The sequence below is a fragment of the Annulohypoxylon truncatum genome, assembly GCF_022578515.1.
Source record: "Annulohypoxylon truncatum strain CBS 140777 unplaced genomic scaffold F4807scaffold_10, whole genome shotgun sequence".
Lineage (NCBI taxonomy): Eukaryota > Fungi > Ascomycota > Sordariomycetes > Xylariales > Hypoxylaceae > Annulohypoxylon > Annulohypoxylon truncatum.
Window position 1 is genome coordinate 68,991 of NW_025953796.1, and position 27,044 is coordinate 96,034.

The 27,044-nt window shown below is 49.2% G+C and overlaps 7 protein-coding genes across 7 annotated transcripts; 2 read left to right on the top strand and 5 right to left on the bottom strand.

Annotated features, from left to right (window-relative positions):
• Positions 1 to 757: 757 nt before the first annotated feature.
• On the bottom strand, positions 758 to 3,203 carry F4807DRAFT_26387 (uncharacterized protein). Its single transcript, XM_047994501.1, has 2 exons — positions 2,870 to 3,203; positions 758 to 2,659 (listed from the first exon to the last, which is right to left on the bottom strand). The coding sequence occupies exons 1-2, from the start codon at positions 2,921 to 2,923 to the stop codon at positions 1,100 to 1,102; spliced, it is 1,614 nt and encodes a 537-aa protein (XP_047855655.1). The 5' UTR covers positions 2,924 to 3,203; the 3' UTR covers positions 758 to 1,099.
• Positions 3,204 to 5,527: 2,324 nt separating this feature from the next.
• F4807DRAFT_458709 (uncharacterized protein) lies at positions 5,528 to 8,327 on the bottom strand (the record flags this gene model as incomplete). The annotated part of the gene is made up of 3 exons (XM_048001252.1): positions 5,528 to 6,362; positions 6,509 to 7,197; positions 7,248 to 8,327. 3 exons carry the CDS (start codon positions 8,325 to 8,327, stop codon positions 5,528 to 5,530), a joined length of 2,604 nt encoding a protein of 867 aa, XP_047855656.1.
• A 2,529-nt stretch (positions 8,328 to 10,856) lies between these two features.
• F4807DRAFT_458710 (uncharacterized protein) lies at positions 10,857 to 11,747 on the bottom strand (the record flags this gene model as incomplete). The annotated part of the gene is made up of 1 exon (XM_048001253.1): positions 10,857 to 11,747. The coding sequence occupies one exon, from the start codon at positions 11,745 to 11,747 to the stop codon at positions 10,857 to 10,859; it is 891 nt and encodes a 296-aa protein (XP_047855657.1).
• A 239-nt stretch (positions 11,748 to 11,986) lies between these two features.
• On the bottom strand, positions 11,987 to 13,888 carry F4807DRAFT_419163 (uncharacterized protein). The gene is made up of 2 exons (XM_047997387.1): positions 13,510 to 13,888; positions 11,987 to 13,423 (listed from the first exon to the last, which is right to left on the bottom strand). The coding sequence occupies exons 1-2, from the start codon at positions 13,690 to 13,692 to the stop codon at positions 12,551 to 12,553; spliced, it is 1,056 nt and encodes a 351-aa protein (XP_047855658.1). The 5' UTR covers positions 13,693 to 13,888; the 3' UTR covers positions 11,987 to 12,550.
• A 3,951-nt stretch (positions 13,889 to 17,839) lies between these two features.
• Positions 17,840 to 22,071, bottom strand: F4807DRAFT_419172 (ARM repeat-containing protein). The gene is made up of 4 exons (XM_047997388.1): positions 21,793 to 22,071; positions 19,393 to 21,676; positions 18,461 to 19,194; positions 17,840 to 18,368 (listed from the first exon to the last, which is right to left on the bottom strand). Exons 1-4 carry the CDS (start codon positions 21,836 to 21,838, stop codon positions 18,226 to 18,228), a joined length of 3,207 nt encoding a protein of 1,068 aa, XP_047855659.1. The 5' UTR covers positions 21,839 to 22,071; the 3' UTR covers positions 17,840 to 18,225.
• A 661-nt stretch (positions 22,072 to 22,732) lies between these two features.
• On the top strand, positions 22,733 to 24,604 carry F4807DRAFT_26711 (uncharacterized protein). The gene is made up of 4 exons (XM_047994537.1): positions 22,733 to 23,308; positions 23,367 to 23,535; positions 23,603 to 23,642; positions 23,766 to 24,604. The coding sequence occupies exons 1-4, from the start codon at positions 23,080 to 23,082 to the stop codon at positions 24,363 to 24,365; spliced, it is 1,038 nt and encodes a 345-aa protein (XP_047855660.1). The 5' UTR covers positions 22,733 to 23,079; the 3' UTR covers positions 24,366 to 24,604.
• A 553-nt stretch (positions 24,605 to 25,157) lies between these two features.
• Positions 25,158 to 26,841, top strand: F4807DRAFT_466488 (uncharacterized protein; the record flags this gene model as incomplete). Its single annotated transcript, XM_048002389.1, has 2 exons — positions 25,158 to 25,307; positions 25,353 to 26,841. 2 exons carry the CDS (start codon positions 25,158 to 25,160, stop codon positions 26,769 to 26,771), a joined length of 1,569 nt encoding a protein of 522 aa, XP_047855661.1. The 3' UTR covers positions 26,772 to 26,841.
• Positions 26,842 to 27,044: the final 203 nt, after the last annotated feature.

The window sequence follows — 27,044 nt, forward strand, 5'->3', positions numbered from 1 at the left end:
TTCATACCGGTCCAAAAGCTAGTCCGTTGAAGATCGAGGTGAAATGGATACCTAACAAGTCGAGAGTACTCAAGTTGCCATCTCGAGCTGATGGAATCATGAAAGTTAGAGGTCCTATGGGGGAGACCAAGAGGAGCATACGTGGACTACGTGCAATTTCTAAGGCAATTTCTAGGAATACGAATCAGGCGGGCTCCCTTGCTCTGTAGGTACCTCCACATAATCTAGCTGAAGAAAATGATGGATCGATCTGAAACGCTCGGTCCAGAAAAAAGAAGCTTCTAAAGTTTTTCAATGTCTAGAATTCCATCTGTTTAGCAAGTGTCGCCTGCTTATTTCATTATACATACACCTACCTAGGTAGGTATCTACATGAATACCAAGTATGTGGTCTTGAATTGCTTTAAATCGCCCGCCGTTGGCGTAGGATTAACAGAAAATTTTGAATCCGCAGAAATTAGGGGGACCGTCACATACGTAACGTATGCAAGCGATCCATCGCCTGCCCCTAAGGCAAGTGATGACTAAAAGCCGCGCACTGGGGGCCAAATCGTCCGAATCTAAGCCACGCGAATGAGCGGCTGAAAAATCTACATTCTATGAATATAATTAATACCAAAAGTACCTATAAATCGAACACCTAGGCTCACATAGGATATTTTACAAAAAGACACTCTAAATCTGAGCTGAGGATATGTATGCGTCGCATAGTCCGATAGCACCCAACCCTATTGATGAACTAGATGCAAATCAAAGCCTGTCAACTGACAGATGCGTATATCAAATGTGTATGTAAGTTACCTTAGTTGGTACCTGGTTAAGTTCTTGACATATACTTTATATTGTTCTCCGGCCCATGCTCAGATGCTATAAACTCGAAATAAACCGTACATACACTTTGAGACCCTTTACATTGTCTTCATCCCTAATAAACAGATCCTGTAAGGCGAGATCGCTCACTTTATGCATCATGCCCCGTTCAAAATGTTGCCCCTATAACTCCGATAAACTGAGTTTGACATGTCTTCGACCCTGGTATCCCCCTATTGCTGTATTGTGTACCTGTACCTGTAGAAAAGAATTGAAGCCCGGATAATGACTACCGAACCACCGAGTAAACTCGTTCTTTCTCCTCCCGATCCTTCTTCTTCTTGAACAAGGACTTAAGCATGTTGTCCTTCTTAGGACGGAGCACCACGTTGATGGAGTTATCTCGGTCACTGCGACCGTCATCGATCGCCTTAATTTCCACCTTTCCGGGTCGCTTGGATTTGGTGGTGCGCTCCGTCGTGTCAGTCCGATGACTTCGGTGGCTCTGGGTACTCCGATGGCTGCGGTGACTGCCCGCCTCACTCGCATTGTCGGCCCCCTTCTCGCTACGGCTATCTCCGGCGCTGTCCCTCCGGCTCTTGTGCGTCTTGCTCGTCTTAGACGTCTTACTCGTCTTATTCGTTTTCGCTGTCCGGCTGGTCTTGGACGTGCGAATGCTGCGAGTGTCATCACCGTTCTGTTTGCGAATCGCGCGATCAGCCTCGGGGCTAATGAGCTCGAGGTCGGCTTGCTCGTCTTCTCCAAACGGCACGATGCCTCGGCGCCAACTCTCGATGGTGCTCAGCTCCTCTTCCAGGACGAGGGCCTCGTCGAACCCGGCGCTTATCTCCGACTCCGGGTAGTGATGTCGCTCGGCTTCGGCCGGCCCTGGCTGGTACGCCGGGAAAGCCATTGGCGTAGCGGCCATAGATTCCGCCTCGGAGACACGTTTGACGATCTTCCAACCGCCGAACATGACAACCGTAACTCCCACTGTCACGCCGGCGGCGATCAGGAACTGTGGGCTCGCAAGAAGAGCGAAGATCGCGGGACTGCCACCTTTGAGGACGGAAAGGAAAGAAGGCGACATCTTTCCCAGCAGCGCAGACAGCTCGGCGAGCGTAAGCGCGACGGCGGCGGCGGCATCGGGATTCCCCTGTAAGTGTTGAATGATGTGCGTGGCAGTGTGATGCAAGCATTGGGCCTCCGTAAGCAGTTTTTCTATCTTCTCTATCAAGTCTAGTGCGTTACGTTCCTTCTGGGCGGCCTTATAAGCAGGGTCTAGGTCGACCCTTTCCTCTAGATCCGGTGGGACATTTCCATATGCCAAATCCATATCGATCTCCTTTCGCTTCTCTCTCAATGCCGGATCCGAAACTGATCGAGGTACAGTTACGGTGTGCATCGAGGGCGCGATAGAAGGTTCATCGGCATAGGCGGGCATCGTCGGCGCATGCGCCAGAGTAGGGCGACTCAATGTCATCTCTCTGCCGGCAGTTTCCGCATATGGGGAACGGTAGGTAACGGGAGGAGGGCGTGAAGGAGCTGTAGAAGAGACTTCGCTATGAGTCTGGAGGTTGCGCTCGGTCAAGGCTGATCTCGTCTGCGATGCGGCCCGTTGTTTAGATCTCCTGGATCCATAACTCCTACGAGACGTCGCTTGGGAGGCACCATCGTCGTGAGATGCTCGCCTAGGCCAATCCCCATATTCGACTTCATCATAATAGCGCGGTGAGGGCGGCACATCAAAGGTCTCGCTGCGCTTCACGGCACGCTCTGCTTTGAGAGCAGCTTTCTTCTCTTGGTAAGTGGCCTTGGCCTCTTTTAAAACGTTGAACAGGTGTTTTCCCTGTAGAAGCGATGATTATTAGGTTGTGAACATTTAAGATACGGGCTTCGCTTGAAGTGCTAGACTTGGCTGCGGAGCGAGATATTTTTGTGCGGGGCGTCTATGGAGAGACACCCATAGCGTAGACGTAGCGCCGGGAATAAGGGTGATTAAAGCAGATTGTGAGAAATATACGGCTCGGAGTCAGGAAAACCAACGACCTCAACTTACATTGCTAATTATCTTCCCCGAAGAGTTCACAATGGTGACTATTTCCACTGGCATGATGGCAGTACTGTACTTATCCTTCTCGCAAACTTGGGAGTGAGTGAGCGAGACAAGAGAAGGGAAGAAGTGTATTATTTAGTTGCTCCTGAAGTAGCGGGAAAAGGAAGAGGCGGGAATGCAACCGGCTAGCTAGCCAGCACGGTTGTCATTCGTCTGTCAGGGCAACAACACGCAGCGGTGAAGGGATCGCTGAACATTGACGGGGGTAATAAAGTGGAAATAGGAGGTCTACCGTAGACGTACGCGATGACTCTTCTTATGTGAAACAAAACTTATCTACATAATGTCTATGTACAGTATGAGAAGCCGACGAACCGAATATTATATATGTAGGAAAGATATATATATCGAGAGAGAAACGGGAAACGCCTGGGGTAGCAAGAATCCACAGAAGGGCCAACAGCGCATCCGAGCCATCGGTCTCGGAGAACAGGTGTTGGTGATTGGCTGGGTAGGGGGGCAGAAGTAGATCAGGCGTGCTTGCAGCGCTTCGGCCGCACCACGTCGTTGATGGCCTTCTGGTGACCGCGAGGCGCAAGAGAAACAGGCGAGATCAATATGCAATATGATGTATACTTTTTATTCGAAGACCCGGTTTGGTTTCCATTACACCGCATCTGCGTAAACGAAACGGCGTACCATCTGCGGCCGCTTTCGCAATCCCAGTGGTTTGGATCTCAAAATGATCACGTTGTGGTCTTGGAGGCCGCCTAAAACCCGAAAGGGGAAATCGTACATGTAGGTACAACCCTACGTTGAGAATAAGGCGAGGAGACAAGATAGGATCACGACCAAAACAAGAGACGAGAAAAGACCAGCGACGAATTGGGTATGCGCCGGGTGCCAATTGATCGAGCTCAGGGACGATCTAGCTAGCTCAGGTTGTAGTGAAGCCAACATGCTCAGCGCGTTCGCCTCATTACTAGGTATGTGTCTACCTACCTACCTTCGCTGCTTCAGTACATAGCAGGAAGAGGGGTGAATGGCTGCTGATCGACGGCAATCGGGCAGCGCTCATTTGCTTGGCTTCTGATAGTAATAAGCAATTTGGCGAAGAAATGCAGGCTTTGAATGGAGACAAGTGGCGGCTATCGTGACCGCCCAATCGCTCAATCAAGCATCAAGCCAACGATCCCCCTCCCGTCGACGGGGGTCGTTGCTGAGCATGGGCAGCATGGGATGACAGCGGCTCTGACGGGACTGCGGGAGATGGCCGCGGAAAGAAATCTAAGGCTGGAATGGAATATCACTAACTAGTTCTATTGTAGTGTAGTATAGCGTAGTGAGTGGCTTTGATCCACATCGTGACATCCCTCTAGTCGTCGGGGTTCATTGGCCTATAAACCCATTGATCGCCTGTGATGCGGTGGTTTTCGACTTGCTGGCTCCTGCTTTTGTCCACCGCCATGACGATCAGAGGTTTTAGAGATGGAGATCACGAAAACGTCAATACCTTAAAACCCACGTTCCGCCCTCGTGAGCAAGGAAAAAATTTCGCTGCTGGGTCTCTGCACGCTGGCGGGATGACCATATAGACATGCGCGTAGGGCATTCGTGTCTGTTTCAAATGCTGCAAAATGCTGCAAAATGTTGTAATGCATGGCCTACTTATTGTGCCCGCTGTGCATAAATCCAGGTTCACGACAGAAAATATGCGAGTTCCCTGAGCTGGAAGTGAGATCTGGTCTGGAAAATTTGGAAAATTTGGAGAATTTTCAAGGTTGTATGACCCGTCTGTCTGTTCGGACCATTTATTTTATGTGCCTAGCACGTAACTCGAACTCCTCTTGGGCTCTGACCGGCGCCACATTGTGGCTAGTCGTCGTGTCCACGAGGACGAAAGCACACACCGACTTCCCTATTGTGTCTATTCTCGAGAACTGCAAGGTGGATATATCCATACCTGCTATGTATGTAGGTACCACGTACTACTAGTAGATGCTGCATGCAAAATTCTATGTATGTCTAGCAAAATTACCAACCAGGCAGAAGGGCCTCGGAATTAGTGCCCCATGTAGTAATAATACTGTGATACACTGTATGCACTTTATCACATAGGCGTACAGTGTATTACAGTATTATTACTACATGGGGTACTAATTCCGAGGTCCTTCTGCCAGGTAATTATTAGCGGGTCCATTTCGCCCAGTTGAAGCATTAGACGACGATGACGATGACGATAGGACGGATGCATAATTTTTATTCGATGCACAGAACAAAATATGCACATAACGTATTCTCAAGTCCTTCAGTTCATAGCTTGCTGTACAATTTTCGACTCCCTGATGCGAAAGTTATTATTTCTCGTCGATGTTTCTAGGCATGCGTGGGCAACATTGCCAGTCTGGAGGGAATCGCTAATCCGTCTTATATGAAAATCTCTTGGTAGCTGTGTAGGCCCAGAGTAAGTAGGTAGGTAGTTATCAACGTAAAGTCGAACATATTCCACAACTAAAAATTAAGAAGAATTAAGAATAAATACTAAAATCCATTGACTAGGACCTATGATGCGAATAACCTCAAAAGAGCTTGCGCGTAAAATTCCCGTCCCCTATTCTCTAGCCCCGCATTCATATACGCATTACCGGTACCGTCTCCCGTTTAGCTCTGTTGGAACGCGCTATCCTCTCTCCTCGTCTGACTTCTCGGTTGCCGGACATCGCCTTCCAATCCGAAGCCGTAACGCACATCCCCACCGTCCCAAACTATTCTTTCGTTGTATCCCGCCTGCTCCTGTAAAACGCCGAGGCCGCTCGCGCGATGGACAATCCCGTAGCCAACCCTGAGATTTTTCACGTCCCGTGGTAGGTCGCCCCTATCGTCCCCTCCGATCCAACCCAGCTTCTCTAGCGCCGGCCCACGCGTCGCCGCCACGATGCTCGAAAAACGGGTGCTCCGCAGCACCCACTCATTTTCCAATATCGCTAGCGTGCCTAGCACCATCCCCACGATGGCTAATAAGATCGTGAGGCTGTACACGATCCATAAGTCTCGCTCGTGGTAGTCGTAGACATTCTCCAACCGGGACCTCATACACGGATATCTGGTCGACTCGTCTCCCGCGGCTGTTCCGGAGCTCTCGCCCGGCTTGGCCGCCCACACCACGCTCACGAACTGTTGGTCGGAAAACATGGACAGTATCATGTCCTCGTATAGCGCCGGTATCGACTCCAGGAGATTCGACGACGGAAAGCTGTCCTGCGTCTGGTTCACCAGCGCTGTTTGGTCCGCCTTCGTGTTCTCGATCGGGTTATTGACTTGATGTGAGTCGATCGTGCCTTCTAGAAAGCCCCGTAGCTGCGTGCCCATCGCATGGTACGCCGCCACTCGCCTATAACGGCGAAGATCTCTCGGGTAGACATAGTTGCTCTTTGGGGTCGCCGTTGTGTTGTCGTTCGTGCCGTCGTTCGCATCTTCGCCTTGGATCCAGGTTGTGCTAGCACCTATCAGTATCGTTCTAGTTACTTGAGGTGATTGTGCACCGATATACGGGCACTGGATATTTGAATTTGACCCAATCGGTTCATGTTTAGGTAATCACATCGAGGGGTAAAGCGTTCCTATTCGAAGGTATTCACTTACTCCATGACACGACCCAGGAGCTTACGCTCCGTCACATTCGTGAACTGCCGGCCGCCAATCCAGTTGAACAAGACAGTATAATGGGCCTCATAGTGCTCGCACCCGATGACTTTGGGAACGAAGGATCCGTTCCAATTTGGAAACGAGTTGTTGAGAGGTACGGCTTCGTTCGGATTAGAGATTACGGAATATCCCACCCAGATGGCTGGTTCTGTACGGAACGCTCCTAACGTTTTCGGAAACGGAGGCTGGGTTTTCGGAATACCGGCTTGTCCAGTCTCGTTCATTTGTGGGGAAGCATAGTCACCACCGTTCGTAAAGGCATAGTAGCTATAGTTACCTTCGGGGACCAGGAGTGTAGTGTTGAAGCCATCCGGCGGTTTCTGCATACCGAGCGACTTGACCTTGGAGCCGACGCCGCTCGCTAGCTCGGAACACTCGTACGCAGGTGCCGTAAAATTGATCGTGTAGGAACAATTCCACCCAGAACCGCAGATGTCGATATCGGCGCCTGTTTTCCCAATTGGTTGTCCCATAAAGGCCGCCTGAGTCGCAACTCGAATTAAGGGGTTGGTGGGACCGGTATAATAGTCGAACCAGTCCGGCGAATTGGTATCCAAGCTTGTCGTATTCCATAGTGACAAAGATTTTCCATATAAACCTTTGATCTTGGTAGGAGTTCTCCATTCCTACAAATTTGTTAGACAGTTCTACCATGAACAAAAAGGTGGCAAGTCACCTCGAGTTCGTCCCGCGTAAAGTTCAGAGTTCGGATGCCGGGGCATGTCGTGTTGTCTGTCCGCAAAACCAGTCTCACCGTCAAGGTATTACTCGTCAATATGATCATGATAGGCGTGAGCCAGACGAACATCGCCAAGACCATGGCGATCTTGGCTCGCTGGTAGACTTCAGCGTTGAACAGGGCCGACATGTCCTCTGTTGCGGCAAATAGGGAATCCAAGGCCGCCACGCTGAGGAACTTGCTCCTTACCGTAGTCCATATGCGCTGTTTGAACGCAATGACTATGGCTGCTACAAGGCCGGCTTTGGCTAAAAACGATAGAATCGTCCCGTACCGAAGCATGGTGATCTGGGCGTTAGCCGGCTTTCCATCTAGGGTCTTATAAAAGATATGGTGGCCGACCGCGCAAGCTACGCCAAAGAAGAATGCCAGATACATGGACCATACCGGCCGCCAGTGCCACCACTTCCTAGCCGGGGGGATCACGGCCGAGTAGGGCGGTGGGGTTCGCGGACTCCTCCACGTCGTCGTGCTAGGCGTTGCTAGGAGATGTGCGCGGGAACTCGTGCGACTATGCTGAAATCGACCACGAGGGGAGAACGTCGTGTGGGAGGATCCAGGGGGAGAGTAATAATCCATAGGAGCATCTTCAAACTGCATCGGAGCTGGCTTGGGCCGCGGACCTTTAGACGAGGGATCCGGCAGACCTTGGAAGCTATCCATTTTAGGATATGATTGAGATGAAGAACTTGGAGTAAATTTTGATGGTGCGAATGATTGAGGACCTAGGTCGATCTCACCAAGCCGATCCACCGTTAGAGTCGATGCTGGTGGACTGGCCGGCCCAGTTGCGCCCATAATAGGAAGCCATTGTTGCGGTTCGGATGATACAGAGACAGGGCGAGTGGAACCAGATATGTTGTCGATCTGAGATCTTGAGCTAAGAGAGACATCGTCACTATTAATTCTACGGTGGGTGGTCGATGTTGAAGAAGAGGCTAGCTTCCTCGCAAGCGATTGCTGGCTCTGCCGAGGCTGGATTATGTGTTGACTAGTCGAATCGCCGGTATCAGCCATGTCAGGATTTGTGTCTTCGTCAGAATGGTGAAATACATGGAGCTTCCATTGAACTGTTAGTTCTAGGAGTAGTATGGTAGCATGACAGATAACGGTCTACTACTTAGGTACCACAGCCAAACTTTGGAAAAGCAATAGCATATGTAGAACCAAGGAAGCTCATCAGATATAGGTCCAGACGACGGGCTGACCCCACAACGAGCCCGGGCTATACAATATAGGACACTGAAATTATTCGTCGATGCGATGGAGAGGATGAGTAGGTAGTTTGTGATAGACTAACAAAGATAATAATCATTTATTATAGGAGGTCGGTTGCTTAAAAGAGGGGATACCTACCTACCTATGTCCTTGACCAACGCCCCATGACAACTAATCTGCCGTGTCTGTGTGCCCAGAAGAATTACACAACAGTTCTCCCCGAGCGGAGAAGCTTCGAAAACCGGTCCTATGGATCGCAAGTGCAAGACCGGTAAGATGGCATATCAGCTCTTGCTGACGATAGACAAGTCTATAGCGCCACCCTAACCTGTCTGCCACGAGCTCCGCCCCCGAATCTCCCAATGGAATCTTCCCAGCGGCGATCAACTCGAATGCCAAGTAAGAAAGGTTCTAAATTCTTACGGAAGCTTCAGCCACTGATAACTCCGTAATCATAGTTCGGTGCGGCTGAGAAGGAAGACAAATTTTCCGTCTCGGTACTCGTCGATCCTGGCAGAGGGATATTACGGACCTCATGTCTACCCCAGATCCTACCCATCACATCGTAGCTGACAGGGAGTAGATAAAGTTCTGTCTAATCCTGAGTATAAGGAAGTGCAAATATGAGATACTACCTAGGTGCCTATGTACCCTACCCTAGCAAGTGCTGCACTGGGTTATATGGATATCGCACGAGGAGTGAGACATGAATCAACATACCAGAAGACCCAAATTTGAAGTCTTTTGCTGCTTGAGATATTGGTCTCGTTTGTATTATACCTACCTAAGCTCCGATGTCTAGGTCCAACGTTGCTTTTTCGAAATGAATTTACAATTACCCATCTAGGTAGTTGGTCATGGTGGTTATGCGATATCTATAATTCGGTTGCGCTATTCTCCAACCTCAGATGCTATCTTAATGACGATCTAGATTACTTGGCTTTCTGAATGACCGGATTATTTACACAATACTCGTTTTCATTCGTTAGGGTGGTGATTCCATGTACTACGCACTATGTCCTTTATAAAGAGGATACACAATGCTCTTGTAACGGACTCGGCGTAATGAAAACACACAGCTCGGCACGCAGTATATGTCGCGGGTGGTTTCGGTGATTCCGTTCTGTATGCATACTTCTACTTCGTCCGGCACGATTTGAACGATAGGTACCTAGATAGGCTGGTATGTAATGCAATTGATGTAAACGGATCCATTGCGATATGAAGTTCTTTTGTTGTTAGAAGGTAGAGCTGAACAATCTACCTAGTAGGTAGAATTTCACTTTGGGGAAACACATCACCTAGTTGGCTTACGAGGCTTATGACGTTTTTATGAAGTACTCACCGAGAGATACGGCCTCACTAGTTGTGATATTGGGTCAATGACGAGAAGCTTTCACCAAGAAATACATCTTACCCAGCTAGTGATGATGCGGCGGACGCATATTCGTAAAGGATGTTAGTTGACTTATGCTTGAGCTTTAGCCTTGGCCTATCTAGCCGCGTCATGTTCTAGTCTGACATCAGTTTTGGTTCCAGCTACATCTCAAAGACGCCTGATTTAGTTCCTATTAATAGCAATCGAGATTCCATTTCTTCGATGGTGGTAGAACTTAACCACTCTCTTTGAATTTGAGCTGCTATTACCACTATTGCCCCAAGGCTAAGGAAACTCCTACAGGCCATTCTTTAGCGGATACATTTTCGAGGATCTCTGCCACCCTGGGCCTGGAACATGACCATTTCAACAAATCGGCGGCGGACGCGTAATTTGCATGTTTGGATGTATCTTTGAGTTTAGTCAAATGCTCAGGGCCGAAGCTGAAGGTCGAGACGTCTGGCCAGAATCATATATCTCCGGTGGGTATCAGGCCCCGCCGAATGTGTAGATAATTCCAAACACACTATTGACACTTGGATTTGGCTATATCGACGTGTGTCCTGAAGTGAACCTGCTTTAACCCGACGGTCGCAACATACCCCAAAGTAGTCTCCTTCACAATGAAGAAAGAAACTTCGTTATGCGAGGGGCGGTAGGTATGTAGCACATTGAGGTAAACACCAGAGTAGAGAAGTATCGATTTATTCGATGTTCTACGAAGCCCACGTCAGCACCATCGTCCACTGATCCTGTCGGCTAAGGGGCAGCAGGATGGACTCGGAATTCCCGTCCTAGACACGAATGGTAATAGGTCCATGGGTCACTAGGCTTCGATGGGGGTATGAGAACAGAAGGTTAGTAGATGGTGCATAGAGTCACAGGTGCGTCATGGAGCCTGTTAGAACAATGGATGTCCCAATATACAATGGGGTTCCTCGTCTAGTATATCATCTTTGTCGGATATTCTTGGGTTTTCTCTTTTTGAAGATAACAGTCGGGGCATCGCCCTCTGCGTTCTCTTCTTGCTTGACCGAAGCTCCTTCGACATGTTCAACAGCTGTTGGTTTGATATCTGATAACGGTGTATCCTCGTCTGTCTCCTTTTTGATGCCCAGCGAGGGATCTTCCTTCTTAACACTTGGTAGATCTTCCTCCTTAGGGGTATTTTCTGACTTCTCTTCTACCTTGGACGGGTTTGTGAGGGTTCGGTTGAGGAGCGCATCCAATTCTGCGTCGCTTTCGGGGACATGTTTCGTATCGCGACCCCATTTCTTAGGTTTCTTGAAAAGCCCTTTTATGGCATTCTCCTCCTCTTCTTCTTCCTCTTCAGGCTTTGGTCGCTTTCGCACGCCAGACGCGATGGCGTCGACGTTGCCTGGCTTGCTATCTGGGTCGTCCGCGTTCGATGTGTCTTGGATAATTCTCGTGTTGGTAACTGTCCACTCTCCAGCCATGGCCATCTCTCTTCTCAGCTCTGTAGGGAAATCGATACCCATCTCTGCTAACTGTTCCCATTGCTTTTGGCGCTGAGAACCGTCAGCGCGCGGCTGTGGTGGCGCTGGCACGCTGCCACCCGCGGAAGCTTTGCTGGTACTCGCGACATTGGCCGCAGACGCGGAGCTGACAACACCATTCAATCTTTCAACTTCGCGTTTCGCGCGCTCCTTCTCTCTTTGATCTTGTTCATGGTTGCGGTGTAGGTCTCGTAGGAAGCGCTTCAGGGCGCCTTGGTGCTTAGCGGTGGCCTCGTGGTTCTGTCGTTCGAATTTGGTGTCGCGCACATAGATGCTGCAGTGCTTACACCAGTATTTAGGCGTTGATTTCCAATATTCCGACATGGCGATCGAATAGATAGGCGTAGGTGAATATGACTTAAGGGTGGTGAAAGGACGAAATACAGTGAGAAGGTAGTGGCTAAAATTAAAGTGTTAACTGTACCCAAGTAGGCATCGCGTCATCTGGTATAGTGGGGTTGGGGTACCGGGGGCTCTAGATGCCGGCCCCGGCAGCTTCGATCCAGCTCTTTTTCTTTAGTCGTACCTACTAGAGCACGGATTTATTTATGTAGGCACCCAATCTAATCTTTACAACTACTAATTCCAACGAGATCATATAACGGGTTTCTAGAGTAGACATATTCACCCGTTTGAAGAGGCCAGCTACCTTAATAAGTCATTGTGATGTCCCCATCATCTCCGACAATTACCGTGTTATTTGGAATTAGCCCCTATCCACGATCAAGTCACGATGTCACGATAAATCCTCGTCTCACTGCCCCGGTCGTCGAGCATCAGTTCTGGTCATCAAAGCCACCATTAGATACGAAGGAAGACAGGCAAGCAGGTAGGTATCCGTTGGCATGACCCATTGGATAGGTACAGGTAAAGAGCCCCACGGCGAAATAGTCCTAGAGATATCAATTTATGTATGAATTGGAGTTTGCATTATTTCCCAACTCCTGCTATGCTGCAGCTATTATCAAGTTTGCTTCTCATTTCCATTGCAAAGCCATTTCACGCATTAATTCCATCTCATCGTTACCAGCATTAAGTCCCTCCTCGAACCATTGTCCGTCATTCTCCGGCCTATTACTTTCGAGTCCTCCTTCATGAACCTCGCAATGGGGAATGATGAGTTATATTTACAGGTAGAAGAATGCTACCATGGCCGTGATCACCAGAGCACCGACAGATCCCACCGAGACGCGCGATGATCCGCTCTGAGGCGGTGCCGAAGTCGCCGCCGGCGCACTGGAGCTTGCCGAAGCTGAAGACGGGCTTTCCGAAGAACTGGCGCTAGCGCTAGCACTGGCGCTGGCACTTGCACTTGCACTGCCGCTGGATACAGCCGCGCTGCTGCTAGGTGCGGGTGCTGAGCCCGAAGCAGACGGAGCAGGCGCGGAGGGAGCGGAAGGTGCGGATGAACCAGCCGTCGGTGTGGCCGAGGGAGCCGGTGCACTTCCGGGGGGAGTCACTTGAATCTGACCATCGGTGTACTCGCTCACGGGCACATACGTGCTGGTCGCGCTAGCCGTGATAGAGGCACAAGGCGTGCTTCCTTGCTGAACTTGACCATCGCTGATCTGGCAGATGGGAACAGGAACCGTCGTGGTGACGACCTGCGGTTGACCGTCCGGCAGAGCGGTGACGATAGTAGTTTGCACGACGCTGGTGCCGATAACCTGACCGTCGGGGATTTGCGAAGCCGGGTCATCTGAGCCGCATGGTACGGCGATGATCGAGACGGGCGAGCACTGAGCGGCCCAGTTACGGTCGTAAAGGTTGTAGAAGTCGCCTGATAGGCATCGGTAGAAAGTCTTGTTGCTACCGAGCGCGAGGATGTTGTTTTCGCAGAGAGAAAATCCACTGGTGTACAACGCACCGGCTTGGGCAGGGTCATCAAATTGGAATTGGTAGTTGGATGCGATATAACCAGTTCGGTCCTTGGCATCAGAAATAGTCCCGTCCTTCAGCGTCGACACAAGAACACCGTCGCTACCACACTCAGCACGCTTCTGCAACGAGGGTTAGCCAATCCATTTAGGTGCTTCAGTTGTTGGTTGGAAGAGTCAGCTCCCATCCCGGAATCTCATGTCCATACCTCTGGTTGAGAGAGACTTCGCTTCTCGGTGACCTCTGCGACGGTGATCTCGAACTTGCCGTCGAAGGTGCCAGTGCAACCTGCCGGTGCGGCACCGGTAGGAGTCAGCGTTTCGGTGACGCCCTGGGGGGCCGCGACGGCGACGCCTAGAAGGGCGGAGACGAGAGCGAGCGTGTATCGCATATTGTCGATGTGCGTTGTTTTTATTCTTAAGCGATCGGGACTGTACGTATGTCGACAGTGGTTTCGGAGAAAAGGTTGGATATTGTACAGACGGGTTGAATAGCGAGTGACTTTTTGCCTCCAATGTCTCACTTTTCGCCTCTTGCCTCTTCACCCTACTCTTATTACGAGACCGGTGTAAAATAGTTAAAGGGATGGGGGAGGAAAAGGGAAAGAGGGAAAAAGATCAGAGGGGGGGAAGGCGACCTTTCTTCCAGATTTATATGACTGGCGTTGCTGTTCATCAAAGCTTGGATTCCTAGGATGCGTATGCCGAGCCTTGATTCGCTGATCTGTGCCTTACGTGCCTTCACATACGCACCCATCAGCTAAGGTATCATCTAACCACTCTGCATATCCGAAGTCCCATTGTCTTCGACTCACACCTTATTAGTGTAGAGCCAAAACAAAACAACCCGTGGATGTATTTGATGTACGTACATACAGACAGACTAGATGTACGCAGGAGTCACCCCGGTTCACTCCTCATGCTTCCTCCAACCAGGATTCAGGAGCCCCAGAGGGATCGGCTCTTGTACCCTGCCCTACACGTAATTCACGGTTGTTGCCAGTCGATCTCCTTACTGTCCATGGTAGTATTATTGAAATCTCCTATAATTATGACTTAATCTTGGAGGTCCGGAAGCCCTCTTTGGCCGTCGAGAACCAAGCTCTCAGCTCAGATATTACTCCTTTCTAAGGGAGACCAAGCAACGTAGCTAACCGGTTTTGACATATATTAAGGTAAGTGATATAAGTAGGCTGGTAGGTACTTACTTCTTTGTCACACCTACCTATTGTCGTCCTTAGGTATCCCTCCGATTACGAGTATCATAATTATTTTCTAAGACAGGACTGGCACTACCTTTATGCTGTAGTGTATGATTGGACCTGATACATTTTGCCTGAATGGACTAGGAGGCTTGGGAGTTTCGTGTTTTCTTTGACGAAGAAAAAAAAATCTTCACGGCCCAGGCCATAATATTCCTGAGTCTTCTCTGTTGATAAAGTTGATAATCATTTCTTTTGAGATGAGATGCTGATCACCTTTACAGCTCCTCCTGTTTTCCCTGTTTTCCCAATTAGTGTCAGTTAGCCTGATGACGATCCTCACTGTTATCTACTTTGGCATTTCCAATACACGTACTCTGGGCTGCCGAGGAGGCCGTAGTATGCTAAGTGAATCAGGTAACTGATGTGTGTATGCATGTGCTCTGTTATCTCTTCTACAAAGGGGATCGAAAGGATCAACACCGACCAGCTCCATAGTCAAGGCTCGGTGGGGAGTGGAGTAGCCCAAATGACATGGGCTTGGTGCCGCTATCTTTCCAGTCAAGATCACACCAGGGCTTGGATAACTATGACTGTATCTATATGAATACTAGGTAGTAGGCACATGTCGCCGGATAATATGAGTTCTCAATGCATACTCAGATATATAGCAGTCTAGGTAGGTACCATAGGCAAATTCTAAGCTGTGATCAATGTCACTTGGTTACATAAATCCACTTGCAACCAAGCGTCACTAGTTTTTTCAGCGTAGCCACATTTGTTTGAGACTTCAAGCGTGCTGTAGCCCGTGACACCACTACTGCCATGAGCCTATGCCTGACTGCTGTACCCTCGTGCTGTAGAACCTTTCAGAAGCACCAACCTAGGTGGGGTGCTTGAGCTTTGGAATTAGCGGACGCGTGCAGCAATGTTGCAGTAGCTCCGTGGTGTTCCCTCTTCGGGCACGAAGGCTTCTCTGGTTCGTCCCCTGCTTTGACCTTAAAACCATCTACATGCAACTAGAGTAATGTAGCCGTCCTAGCCGTCCTACAGATATCCTAGGCCATGGCTGGACTTTTTCTTTCTATCTGAAACGTGTATATTTTAATAGCATCTAGAGACGGCCCGGGGAAAGACAAAAGATAACGACCTACCTAGTCCGTCCGCCTATGTCAGTGCGTATCTCCTCACTTGACAGTTTTCTGGGATGGAAATCAAGCTTCAACCGCCCCAGACCAGCATCCCAGGCGCCAATCACCATTTCCCGTCCGCGGCGGCAATCGAACGACGGCAACCCAGATCGGAGATGACGTTCCTTACCTGGCGACCCACCGGCATAGACGAAATGTATTGGTGGGGAGACAGGGGAAAGTGAGCTAAGTGGCAGGGGGGTGGTTGGGAAGAAGATTAGAAGCTGAGGAGATCTTGAGTCTAAAGGATGCTTTCACATTCTCGTTGATATTTCTATCGTCTCGATCTAAATCCTACTCCTTTTTTTATCGTGCCATACGCATCCTACGAACTGGAATACTTGACAGCGGTATCGATGTTGGGAACTGTGCACGAAATTTTAATACTCGGCGGAATAATAACAGCCTGTATCAATGGCCTGAGAGAATATTCCGCCTACTCCAACCGAACAACCGACCTCACCGACATAGCACGAGGTGAGTTGCGCGTAAATTTCCCTTTTAAAATAGGTACAGATAAAAAGAACAATAGCACAGTATCAATTGTAAGCGGGGAGGATCAGGGGGGATTCAGATCCCGCAGTCTGGGGTAAGGCAGTGGAAGAACAGGGGCAACAGAGGCCTATAAATCTCGGACAGTGTGCTATTCACTGTCCATTATGGAGTTAACGACCTGGACGCTCGAATGTGTCAAAATGCAACCCTACCCTTGACTATAGCCAGTGAGGCTCGCACAGATGGGCGCAATATTAACTAATCGTAGGGCCGTTCTATTCGCCTATTGGGTAGAGTTCCCGTCAAAAAGACTCACTTGCATTGGAAATAACAAGAACCAAAGAAAATTCAACGCAGCACGCAGGGGGAATCGTTGCAGTGCGCCAGCGAAATGCACGACCCAACCCTCCCCGACCTGCCAGCTTGACTGGGCAGGGGAAAAGAGAAGCTGGTGTGATGGTCGTGATGTGTTGTGGTACGAGACAACCTTACTATGTATGAGACGTTGGCTAGCTGCCGGTTGGCGGACGGACTGATGTTGTTTACCACTTCAACCAATACGAAGAAAATTCGACACGAGCCAACCTTCTCAGGATAAATACCGCTATAGAACGCCACGTTGGCTGAAGGTTATATCGTGAGTGTTTTAGTCAGCGCCAGAAGATGTAAATTTCCTACAAGGTAGCCGATAGAAGAGACGGTGGCTAGAAATTGTCCGTCAGTCCTGTCCTTGACACCCACAACTATTCCTTAAGTAGCCGAGGGAACATTTATGCGGCCTAGAACCATTGAACTATCTGCTCGTCAAATAACCGCCCACGATCTATATCACTTTGACCTCGCTTGGGTTTCGTCGACCAAATCTCGGTTGCTGGCTGATATCAGTTAAATATTGCAAGCGATTCACCAAATTTTCCAGCATCCCAACCACCTTTCAAGCCTAGTTCCCTCCTGCCATGCGTTTCATCGCTGTATGTTGCTACCTACCTGGTTATAAGAGACATTCCGAGAGACAGGAGAAATAAGATCGAGACATCTACAGCGGAAGGGGCTCATACGCGTGAACATAAAGCAGAACACGACGAAATTAGTGTTATGGGCATTGGTCCCCGTGATATGTTCATTGGCTTTCGTCGAGATGAGTGAGACCTTGTCATCTCGTCGTCTCGCGCACGCGCTCCTTCAACGAAAATAAACCTTCATGCTAAACGTAGTCACGTACGTAGCGAGGTCCCATTGGCCTGTGGATAGTCCGAGGGTAGGATCACAGGTGACAGAATACCGTAAAGAGACTGATCTGCGGGGCGTCTGGTTGTAGTATCACGTACCCTGACTCAGTGGTAGTTCTTGAAATGAGACATTGCTACATGGCTGGTTCCGAGGCAGAGCAGGTAGGATCTGAAACCTCGAAGATACCTGGAAACTGGCAGGTAACTTACTTGGTTCGGGAACACCGACAACAACTTAATCACCAACTTCTAACGTTAGTGTCGATGGTTAAACTCTTCTTATCTAGCTATACTTCAACAATGAGAGGCCAAGGGGAGATAATTTGGCAGGGATCGGATTACCTATTCCCGGAAGGTATGGGTTTCCAAAAGGCGTCGGTTCAAAGTTTTGTAAACAGATAGATGTGCATATTCCAAATGGCATCATATATTGTTAATATTGAATATGCTCTTGAGTCTGTCTCAACCAATATCACTGTTGTTGACTTCACCTTATTGTGATATCTCACTAAGAATAATCGTACACAAGGCCTTGAGTTCTGCCCAATGTGCTGATCGAGGTTTTGTTCTATGCAAATTTTATCATGCACTTTCGTCTAACGCTAAAGCATCCAGCTAGCAGAGCACGGGGGGATAGTCCTGCAATGTGACATCTGGGAATCAACTGTTGGGGGAATCATTTATGTACAAATCCGATGACCACCGTACCTCCTGTTCTTCATGGACTCATACGACTCGTCTAATCATACCCGTTTGCCGTAATGTCCTTTTCCTAGTCGCCATTTAACTACCAGATCAAACCTACAATCCTACCCAGAGAGAGCGGAAGTCATGCCAAGGACCAACTCCTTCGTATGCGGATCGAGCTGATCGTCGTTTGCTTCGAGAAGCCCTCGGAAGATGTTCACAAGCTTTGGAGAAAGCTCACGCACCGTCGGGTTTTCCACTGCATCTGAAGACGCGCTGTTAGAACGGTGAACTCGGAAAAGAAATTATCACAAGGCTGATGAAATTGATGACTGTGAGCGGTTAAGTAGGACTTACAGAGCTGGTAGATGCATTGGTAGATGGGCTTGTTCTCCTCGAAGTCCTCTTTCAAAGGGAGCAAGTCGACGATAACAGGAAGCACATCTGCGATTGGAACCTTGTCGGGGTGGGCTAGGATCAGGCGGCATGCGCATCCAGCCGCATTGTCTTGTAGTCGGGCATCCGTGATCTGCAACAACGGCTCTAGTTTACTTAGAATCTCGTTATACGCAGGGAGATACGTGTTGGCGTCCTCCGAGTGATACACGAGCTGTCCAATTGCATACGCGGCGTTCGACTTGGTCTCCTTATCCTCGTCCGAAAGACGGTGCAGCAACGGGCGCAACAGAGTTGCGGTGTGGGGAGTGACTGCGCTGCCCATGAAGGACACGCATTCAGCCACGACACCAACAGCAGTTGATCGCTCGATGGCTTCGTTGGAGCTAAGAAGCTTAACGATGAGCTTCTCGAAGGCCGCCCAAATCTCTGCAAACTGCAGGCCGAGCGCGGAGGCGAGCCCAATCAAGACGTCCAATGCCGTGTCTACGACGAGCCAATCCCATTCAGAGCTTCCTTGGGCTCCATCCTGCTCATCCTCTTCGCTTATATCCGTCTGGCAAGGGTGCGAACGATTGACAATAAGCTTGAGAATGGAGGCAGCCTGGAGTAGAAAGTCCTTCTGTCCGAGTATCGCCGGCCCGCAGGTCTTCAACGTAGAGGCAACGCTGCGGTTGATTTCTGTGATAACGTCCCTGATCAAAATTTAGTATCTGCCTTATTTATAATATGTCATAGTGAAAGTAGGCAAGAACGGTTAAAATCAGATTTAGTTCAATTACGTGTTCTCAGCAACCGCATGTAGCGTCTGAGTGAGCTGGGTATAACGTAGAGTAGTCATCATTAAGACCTGCTAGGAAAGGACAAGGAAAAAGAGGGAAGAGAAAACTTACCGATCAGAGTCTTCCGTCCATAGGTGTATAGTGGCAGTAGAGACGATTTCCCCTAACTTCGCGATGTGGGGAGATACCTCAAACTTAAGGGGCAAGCCCGGTTCCCACTTACGGTCAGCCTGGGTTTCCATGACTTCCCAGACGCAAGCATACGACCGCCACAGAGTCCCGATTGCGGTCTTCCGGCATCCTTCGTAGTTATGCTCGACGAAGGGGGCTACAAGTTCGACCGTCTTTTCGATATAAGGCGTACTCTTGGCTTTGGCGGCGTAGATGACATCGCCAAGAACCTCTAAGGCGATTTCTTTCTCAAACGCTTGAGCAGAGACCCCAACCATGTCATCCCAATCATCATCGTCGTCGTCGTCATCGTCCATGATGTCGACGTATTCGTCATCTGCTTCTTCAGAGCTCTTGGCCTTACCTTTCTTCAAGATTTCATCTACAAGGCCTTCCTGGCCTTCTGGTTCATCCTCCTCTTCTTGCTCAAGGCAATCGAACAGGCCTTTGAAGATTCCGGCAAGGGAATCGCCGAGGTCCCCTTCATATACCGTAGCTAGTTGACTCCATAGTATAAAAGTCGTTTCTCGGAGGCGGGGATTGCCTAGATGAAGGGCTTTCTCGCTTGCCACTAGTAGCGGCATCACGTAGGGACTGAATTCTTGAGCACCGACACCGACGGCCATACGGCCCATAGCATCACACACGGAGCTTCTCAAAGCCAGCTCGTCTTCGCCACTCTCGGCTACAATGTAAGTCGATAGGGCTTCCATGGTCTGTTTGAGGTAAGGGATAAATGCGCTCTTGATGGAGGCGGCGATGGCACCAAGCGCGCCAGCAGCCGAAGACTTGACCTTAGGATCCGGATGAGACAGGAAGGCTCCGATGCGCTGAATCATACTCTCTCCATACTTAGCCATGACCTCGGAACCTAAGCCCTCAGCCAAGGACTCGACAGCGCCACAGACAGAGCGAATGATCTCGGTATTCTTTTCGTCAGATTCATTGGTGCTAGCCGCATCCAGGTTCATAACCAAAGCTGTCATGATTTCATCATGATAGGCTGACATACTATCGGATAGATCTTCCCCCAGATGAATCAAACCTAAGAGAGCAGAATGACGAACACTCTGCTCGGGGTCCTTGAGGAGATTCAGGACTAGTGGCATGACTGACGAAATCTGAGTGGAGACGAAGTCTGGTGCACCCTCAGCACAGGCGCCGAGAGCTAGAACGCAGGCCTTGCGCTGTCCGGGATTTTGCGAAGTGGCATAGCTTCGAAATTCATCTAGCAGAGGAACGACGACTAGACGTGGCGGCATGTCAGTGGCGAGCTGGTCTATGACGGTTAAAGCCCTTCTGGCTGGCGTGTTATCCTCATCGTCGTCGTCGTCGTCCGACAATTCGGACAGGATCATTAATGATTTCTTCATGAGCTGGGCGCCCATGTCACGGATCGCCTGGATCTTCAGGCGACGGTACCTGACACAATGTGCCAGGAATCCTAGTGCTTGGGTGCGTACATCATCTTCCGCTGCCGTGTTCGTAGCTAGGTCAAGCATAAACTGTACCAGATCCTTGAAGTAACGAGTGAGCAAGGCACTGTCATAGGCCAAGAACGTTTGGAAGACTTCGAAGCATTGTTGCACTTTTTCATCATCCCCGTTTGCAACGGCGTCCTTAAGAACCTCGACCATGAGAGGGGTGAACTCTTGGATGGTGTTGAGAGATTGCTCATCCTCGTCAGAATCAATTAACATTAACATGGCACTGATAGATTGCATGGTGTTGATCCTAACATCACGACTCTGGGGGTCTCTAATGGTCTTGGCGAAGAGTTCGAACAGGGTGGACAGATGATCCTCGAAGTAAGCAGGGTTTGCTTCGATGAGGCTGAAGATGATGTATGAGCCAACCTCGCGATGAGTGACATCGTCGGAGTTGGTCAGTTGCATGACAGCAGGGAGTAGATCAGCCCACTGTCCATCGGTGAAATCTACGGTCGCGATGGCGGCAATGACGCGAGACAGACCGTGACGGCACTTCGCATTCTGCTCTCGGATGATTGCTTGGAGAAGTTCATTGCGAACCGAAGGTTTCTGATCGTCGCCAATATTCTCCCAGTGCTTCTCAACGAGTCGAAGGGCCTGGACAGAAGCAAGCATGCGTACGGTCGCCTCGGGATGGGACACGATGACATGAAGGAGGCCCAGTAAGGAGTCAGGATGGGGATAGAAGTTCTTGCGCAACTCTGCCGTTGCTGCCTTAACCTTCTGCGTATCGGCTATAAGATGATGTATGTAGGGTCAGAAAATCGTGTCTCATAGTTACATGTTGATCTTGTGACTTATCACTTGAGACTTAGTGGCTACATAAAGAATGAAAGGACCTGAAACATACGAATCTGGGATGCCTGAAGCAACTCGACGAGTCTTTGTTGGTCCATGGCCAGGGGGTAGTGGTGGTCAGCGCCGAGGCTGACCGTGTCAAAGAAGGCGAGCGTAAACGAAGGTGTCTAGCATAGGCTAGGTGAATAGATTTACGAAAGTAAAACTTCAACCGGATTTCATCGAAGACCTAAGGTCAACGATGTGATCCTCGATTGTTTGTTTTCTATTTTCAATGAGGCACCCTGGAAGATGTGAAAATTTGCTTGGTTTATGCAACCGGAAGGAAAGTGAAAAAAAAAAGATTTATTTATTTTGAAATAGATAACCTCGAAGGTGGGGTTGTCGCAATCAAAAAATTTTGATGGGTCGCATTTGATAAGCGCGATAAGTGATCCATTGGCACCTACCCCTCCATAAAGATCATTAAATGCATAATACTCTCTATATAGGTATGCGTATAAAGGTTGATGCTTGCCTAGATCCATAATTGATTAGCATACTTGATTTCTTCGCGATAATCCTTTCTTAAGCTTCATCTTTACTTCTTTCTGATCCATGATTTTATGCGATTGTTCTCATTTCTCATGCTTAGTATAAAATGATTTATGTTACCTACCTACCTAAGTATTTAGCTAATTAAGAATGAGATTCCTATGTCTTCGTACGGTTCGCCTATGATTTATTCACGCAGATGAGCATCTACGCAGTAGGGGTCTACCAGTCTTTCAGTATGCTTTAGCGCGTACGGTTACCGATCACCCCTGCTAGAACCGAATATCATTAGGAGCTAAATTGGAGTCCCAATTGTAGGTAACATTCGACTACCGGAGATCCTAGGACGAATTCAATAAGAATTCAATGAGGATTCAGCTCGCACTCTGTACAATGTCTCTCCTACAGTTGACGTGGAGAGAATCAATCAAGTCTCAGTCAGGCATCGCAGAATTGCCGTTCAAGTGAAGAACACGGATCTGGATTTGCCCTACCTACTAAGACATCGTGAGCCGTATCTCTGGTGTCTTAATGGTGGCTACTGGTCGATTAGCGCCGCTAGTCCTAGCACCACTTTCTACTAATCTCAGCTCAATCTAAAACATGGCGGAGTGAGTCGGAGGGGAGCCGGTGAACGAGTTCGAGGTGATTCCGAGGGGCTGAAAATGGCCTGTCTTCTTGGCAGCGAGCTGAACGTCCCGAGTCTCTCGCAATCTCGACAGACTTTCCTTTCTTTGTTAGTCACTGGGACAGAGGCAGAACTTTTCATCTCTACGCTGTTGGTGAGAGACGACTTCACGGAGCCATGGGACACCCACTGTTCTCGATCTTACTTCGACTCGAGCTCCTCCTTGTAGCTTCAGCCTCGAGGCTGATTCTTCCGCCCGCCGTCACCCAACCAAGCGATGGCGCATTTGCAGGTATACGGCATCCCGCGCCGACTGCTGCTCCCGAGTCCTACGCGTCTATGGAACTACTGAGACGGGATGGCTACAACATGGGTCACGATACCTGTGGTTTCGGTTCCCTTGACCGTAAGAATCCCCCACTCGAGATAATGTCGTTGCGAGCCTAGCTGACCTCATACTACAGCTGGAATCACGTATACCTGTTATTCCAGCGCCGGAACTTGCGAGGATATTGGTAACTATAGAGGATGTTGTACAGGGGGGTTGAAGGCGTGTTCATCTACTTTCTGGACACAATGCGATGACTATAACCCGACAAGTGTTTGTGGAACGAGCGTGAAGACCCGTTGTTGGTAAGCTAGCATCCCCTTGCGAACCTCTGTAGCATCTTGGTGCTTATACTTACTTCTCGCGCTCTAGCCAATCAGCCCTCCCGTACTGTATCACATGGTTGTTCTCTGTGAGTGTGAAACCCCCAGATCTGGAGTAACGATTCCTCTGGAATTTCTTAGCTTTTTGAAACCACAAGATATCCTCATTTAGTATCTATTAAGAGAGATCGAACGCTGACTGGTTGCTCAAGACAACTGGCTCAACGATTACTGCGTGGGACTGCGATACTCAAAGCGACATCCGAGTATTTGACATGCTTGCTACGCCTCTAAGCCTAATAGATACCACCGCCTCTTCAACCGACGATTCGACAAGTGAGTCTGCGACAGGGGACGCTACCGCTTCATCTTCCACTACAACTTCCACTACAACTTCCACTACAACTTCCGTAACGACCACTGATGCAGCTGTTGAATCTTCAACGTCAACAACCGACAGCTCGTCTTCCACCGGTGCTGGTTCATCGTCGAATAGTAAGTCTGGGACTCCTGTTGGAGCCATTGTCGGAGGTGTTGTCGGTGGTCTTGCCGTTGTTGCCTTAGTAGTAGTAGGCATCTTCTTCATTAAGAAGTACCAACGAGGTGCCTCTACGACCGAATCGCCGCCACCTGCGCCTTCCGGGCCTCAAGAGCTTCCTGGTTTCGGAACGCATTCTTATTACGCCCCGGCGCAATACGACGCTACAGGACAACCGAAGTTTGAATTACCGATGGCCGAGACTCCGCACGTTTACGAGGTCCCAAATACACCTGCCGCCGGGACCGGCTACAACCGAGCTGAATTAGCATGATGCGATGGAAGCTATGGTAGTTGGATATATATATAATAACAGGTTGTTTAAGTTATGATAATAACGCGTATCAATAAGTAGACCATCATCAGGGGTTACAGTGTCTCGTCAGGTTAGTTTAGCGGTGATTCGGGTTAGCCCTGTTTATAACGGCATCGGTTTAATTTGATAGACTGTAAATAACCATTTTTCGCTGATAAAGGGATATTATACAAAGATAATCGCATGAATGTCTAATATGGTTTGATCAACCAATCCAATTGGTGTCGGACATTCATAGTGTTTCCATACCTAGGTATTAAACTTGCAACTGCCTACCTGTGTATATCCTACGCGGAATACGTTGGATAAGAAGGTTCACTATCCTTCTAATGATCATAGTTCGGGAGAATTGGGAAACGACATTCCACATGGTACAATTAAAAATTGTTCCACATGCCGTTACGAATATTAAATAAAGTCAGTCAATATTTATGATCTACCTAGGATATTCAATTCTTGCCCACGCTCGAGATGTAATTCCTACCTACATAACGTGGTAAGCAGTCAACGCGCCTCGTGGGCTGGGATCGTTCGTATTCGGTTGTATTATTATTACGCCCCCTTAATATCTACCAATGCTTTGATATGTCTTGGACGAAGCTACTACTGAATAGCTCCTAGCGCTTCCGACAAAGATTTCATCCAACTGAAGTGTCCCATCCTAAGAGTCACTTCAGTGCCTACCAAGAACATACCTATATAGGTGAACATACACTAAAACGATAACCAGAGCGTAGTTAAACTGGTAGGATGAGGAGGCGGTCGAGGAAGAAAGAGACAGCTATAATCGACTACAGGCATCGATGGCCCACGCAGCAGACTTTATACGAATCTCGAATTCTCGACGAGAATGCATCAGGGAGCCAACCCACATCGCGACGGGTCAAGGCACTAGAGGCGGTATCGGTTCCCCTTCACTGGATAAACCTGAAGATTGAGTCTTAGCAAGACGATATTGACCACCACGCGGAGCTCATCGAGCTGCGGAAGCGAAAACGATTCAGCACGTCGACCTTGTCTGAAAGTCCTCAGAGACAAAGGTTCATACCTACGAATGCCAAGCCTGGAAAGAGTACGCACCCTTACGATACGGGAGTTGGAGAAACAACTACAGTAACAGCAGAGGACAGCATACCGCCGAGAACATCATCTAGGTATACGGAACGAATCGCTACACTAAAAGGCCAGTCAGCACGGACTCCCGATCATCTGCGAAAAGTCGATAAGATCAAGTCGACTCCGAGTCTTTTTAGAGACAGGGCGCATGGCCATACACCTCAGAAAAGGGATGATACAAATCCCAGCCCAGAATCTCACGATAAAGGTGGTTTCCCGAGCCAACGTAGAATTACGTTTCGAAGCATTTCAGGGCTAGATAGAAAGAACCGGAGCAAGATTTCTCATACGAATCCTTCGGAAACGATTTCAACATCCCCACCTCAGACACCAACAGGACTAGACACCCCAACAGAAAATCGGCGGGCAAGATGGTGGAAGGTCAAGAAACAGAGAAGCGTGCATGAATACGAACGAGATCAGGACATCACATCCGGTCTCATCGAGGCACCACCGGTGCTAGACGAGGACGAAGACGAGATAGGGGATGATCTAGCAGCAATGGTTAGACCTCGATGCACACGGAAAAACGTCAAACCTCGCCACGGAAGTAAATATCACAAAGGAGAGGTTACGAAGAAGGTGCCCTCAGGCGATATGAGAAGGATTCTTAAGAATTCCAGAGGAGGTAGCAGGCAACAGGAAGAAATCCACCAAGGAGCATCGAAGGCTGCACATTATTATCCCTCTTCACAGCCAGATAGGGATTCCTTGAAGACTTCGGGTCCCGGGATCCAGAGAGGTCATCGGAAGAGCGTGTCCTCGTCCCAAGCTCACCCAAGCACGACCGGGACAAGCTCCACGCCAGGTACGACAACCGTCCACAGGGACTTCGCACAAGACGATTGGCGCGAGACACCGTCGCCGATGACGCCAAACCAGATCCTACGCTTCTTGTTCGGACCAAGGAAAACCCCTCTGTCGGGAACAGTAACCCAGTCAGAACTTCCCGAGGAACCCAAGATCAGCGTATCGACAAGCACTCCTCCACTTAGACGGCAAAGCCGGGAGAGTCGCACTTCTGGTAGACCGTCAACGGAGAGCAAGAACAAGACTTGGTTTCCTTTCCGGATAACGCCTAGGCCGCAACTAGACGCCTCACCGCAAGACAGCGGCGAGAAAAGCTCAAGAGGGGGAGGACAAGGAGAGCATCTGGAGCCAATGGCGGGAGAGCCGGTTCCAAGCAGATCGCCAAACCTGAAGAAACCTTGGGACAGGATATTGCGAAAGAGATGGCGAAGCGGATAGATTGTTAAGGGCCCGGCGTTATCGAAGCAGATTCAAAGCTGGTGTCGTGAGAATTCGAAGGGGGATATCCGGAGTTAAGTGGGTTTAGAGGTGTGGTTTGTTAACCCGATGAGAGTGGGTAATAAGTATGTACCTACTCCCTAGTAGTAATATACCATATCCTTTCTATAGTGCCTGTTGTAATTGGCTTTGTAATACGATGTATAATCATACCTGATGTATGTATGTATTACAATGCTTCTGACTAAAGGGACACTCTCACTTTTTATTGGG

Bases quoted from the DNA above. Each gene is read 5' to 3' on its own strand.
- F4807DRAFT_26387 (XM_047994501.1), bottom strand. From the start codon at position 2,923: ATGCCAGTGGAAATAGTCACCATTGTGAACTCTTCGGGGAAGATAATT. The intron at 2,660-2,869 runs GTAAGTTGAGGT...TCGCTTCTACAG, and splicing joins CGGGGAAGATAATTAGCAAT to GGAAAACACCTGTTCAACGT.
- F4807DRAFT_419163 (XM_047997387.1), bottom strand. From the start codon at position 13,692: ATGCGATACACGCTCGCTCTCGTCTCCGCCCTTCTAGGCGTCGCCGTC. The intron at 13,424-13,509 runs GTATGGACATGA...CCCTCGTTGCAG, and splicing joins GAAGTCTCTCTCAACCAGAG to AAGCGTGCTGAGTGTGGTAG.
- F4807DRAFT_419172 (XM_047997388.1), bottom strand. From the start codon at position 21,838: ATGGACCAACAAAGACTCGTCGAGTTGCTTCAGGCATCCCAGATTC. The intron at 21,677-21,792 runs GTATGTTTCAGG...ATCATCTTATAG, and splicing joins GCTTCAGGCATCCCAGATTC to CCGATACGCAGAAGGTTAAG. The intron at 18,369-18,460 runs GTAAGTCCTACT...GCGCGTCTTCAG, and splicing joins CCAATGCATCTACCAGCTCT to ATGCAGTGGAAAACCCGACG.
- F4807DRAFT_26711 (XM_047994537.1), top strand. From the start codon at position 23,080: ATGGGACACCCACTGTTCTCGATCTTACTTCGACTCGAGCTCCTCCTT. The intron at 23,309-23,366 runs GTAAGAATCCCC...CTCATACTACAG, and splicing joins TGGTTTCGGTTCCCTTGACC to CTGGAATCACGTATACCTGT. The intron at 23,536-23,602 runs GTAAGCTAGCAT...CTCGCGCTCTAG, and splicing joins AGCGTGAAGACCCGTTGTTG to CCAATCAGCCCTCCCGTACT.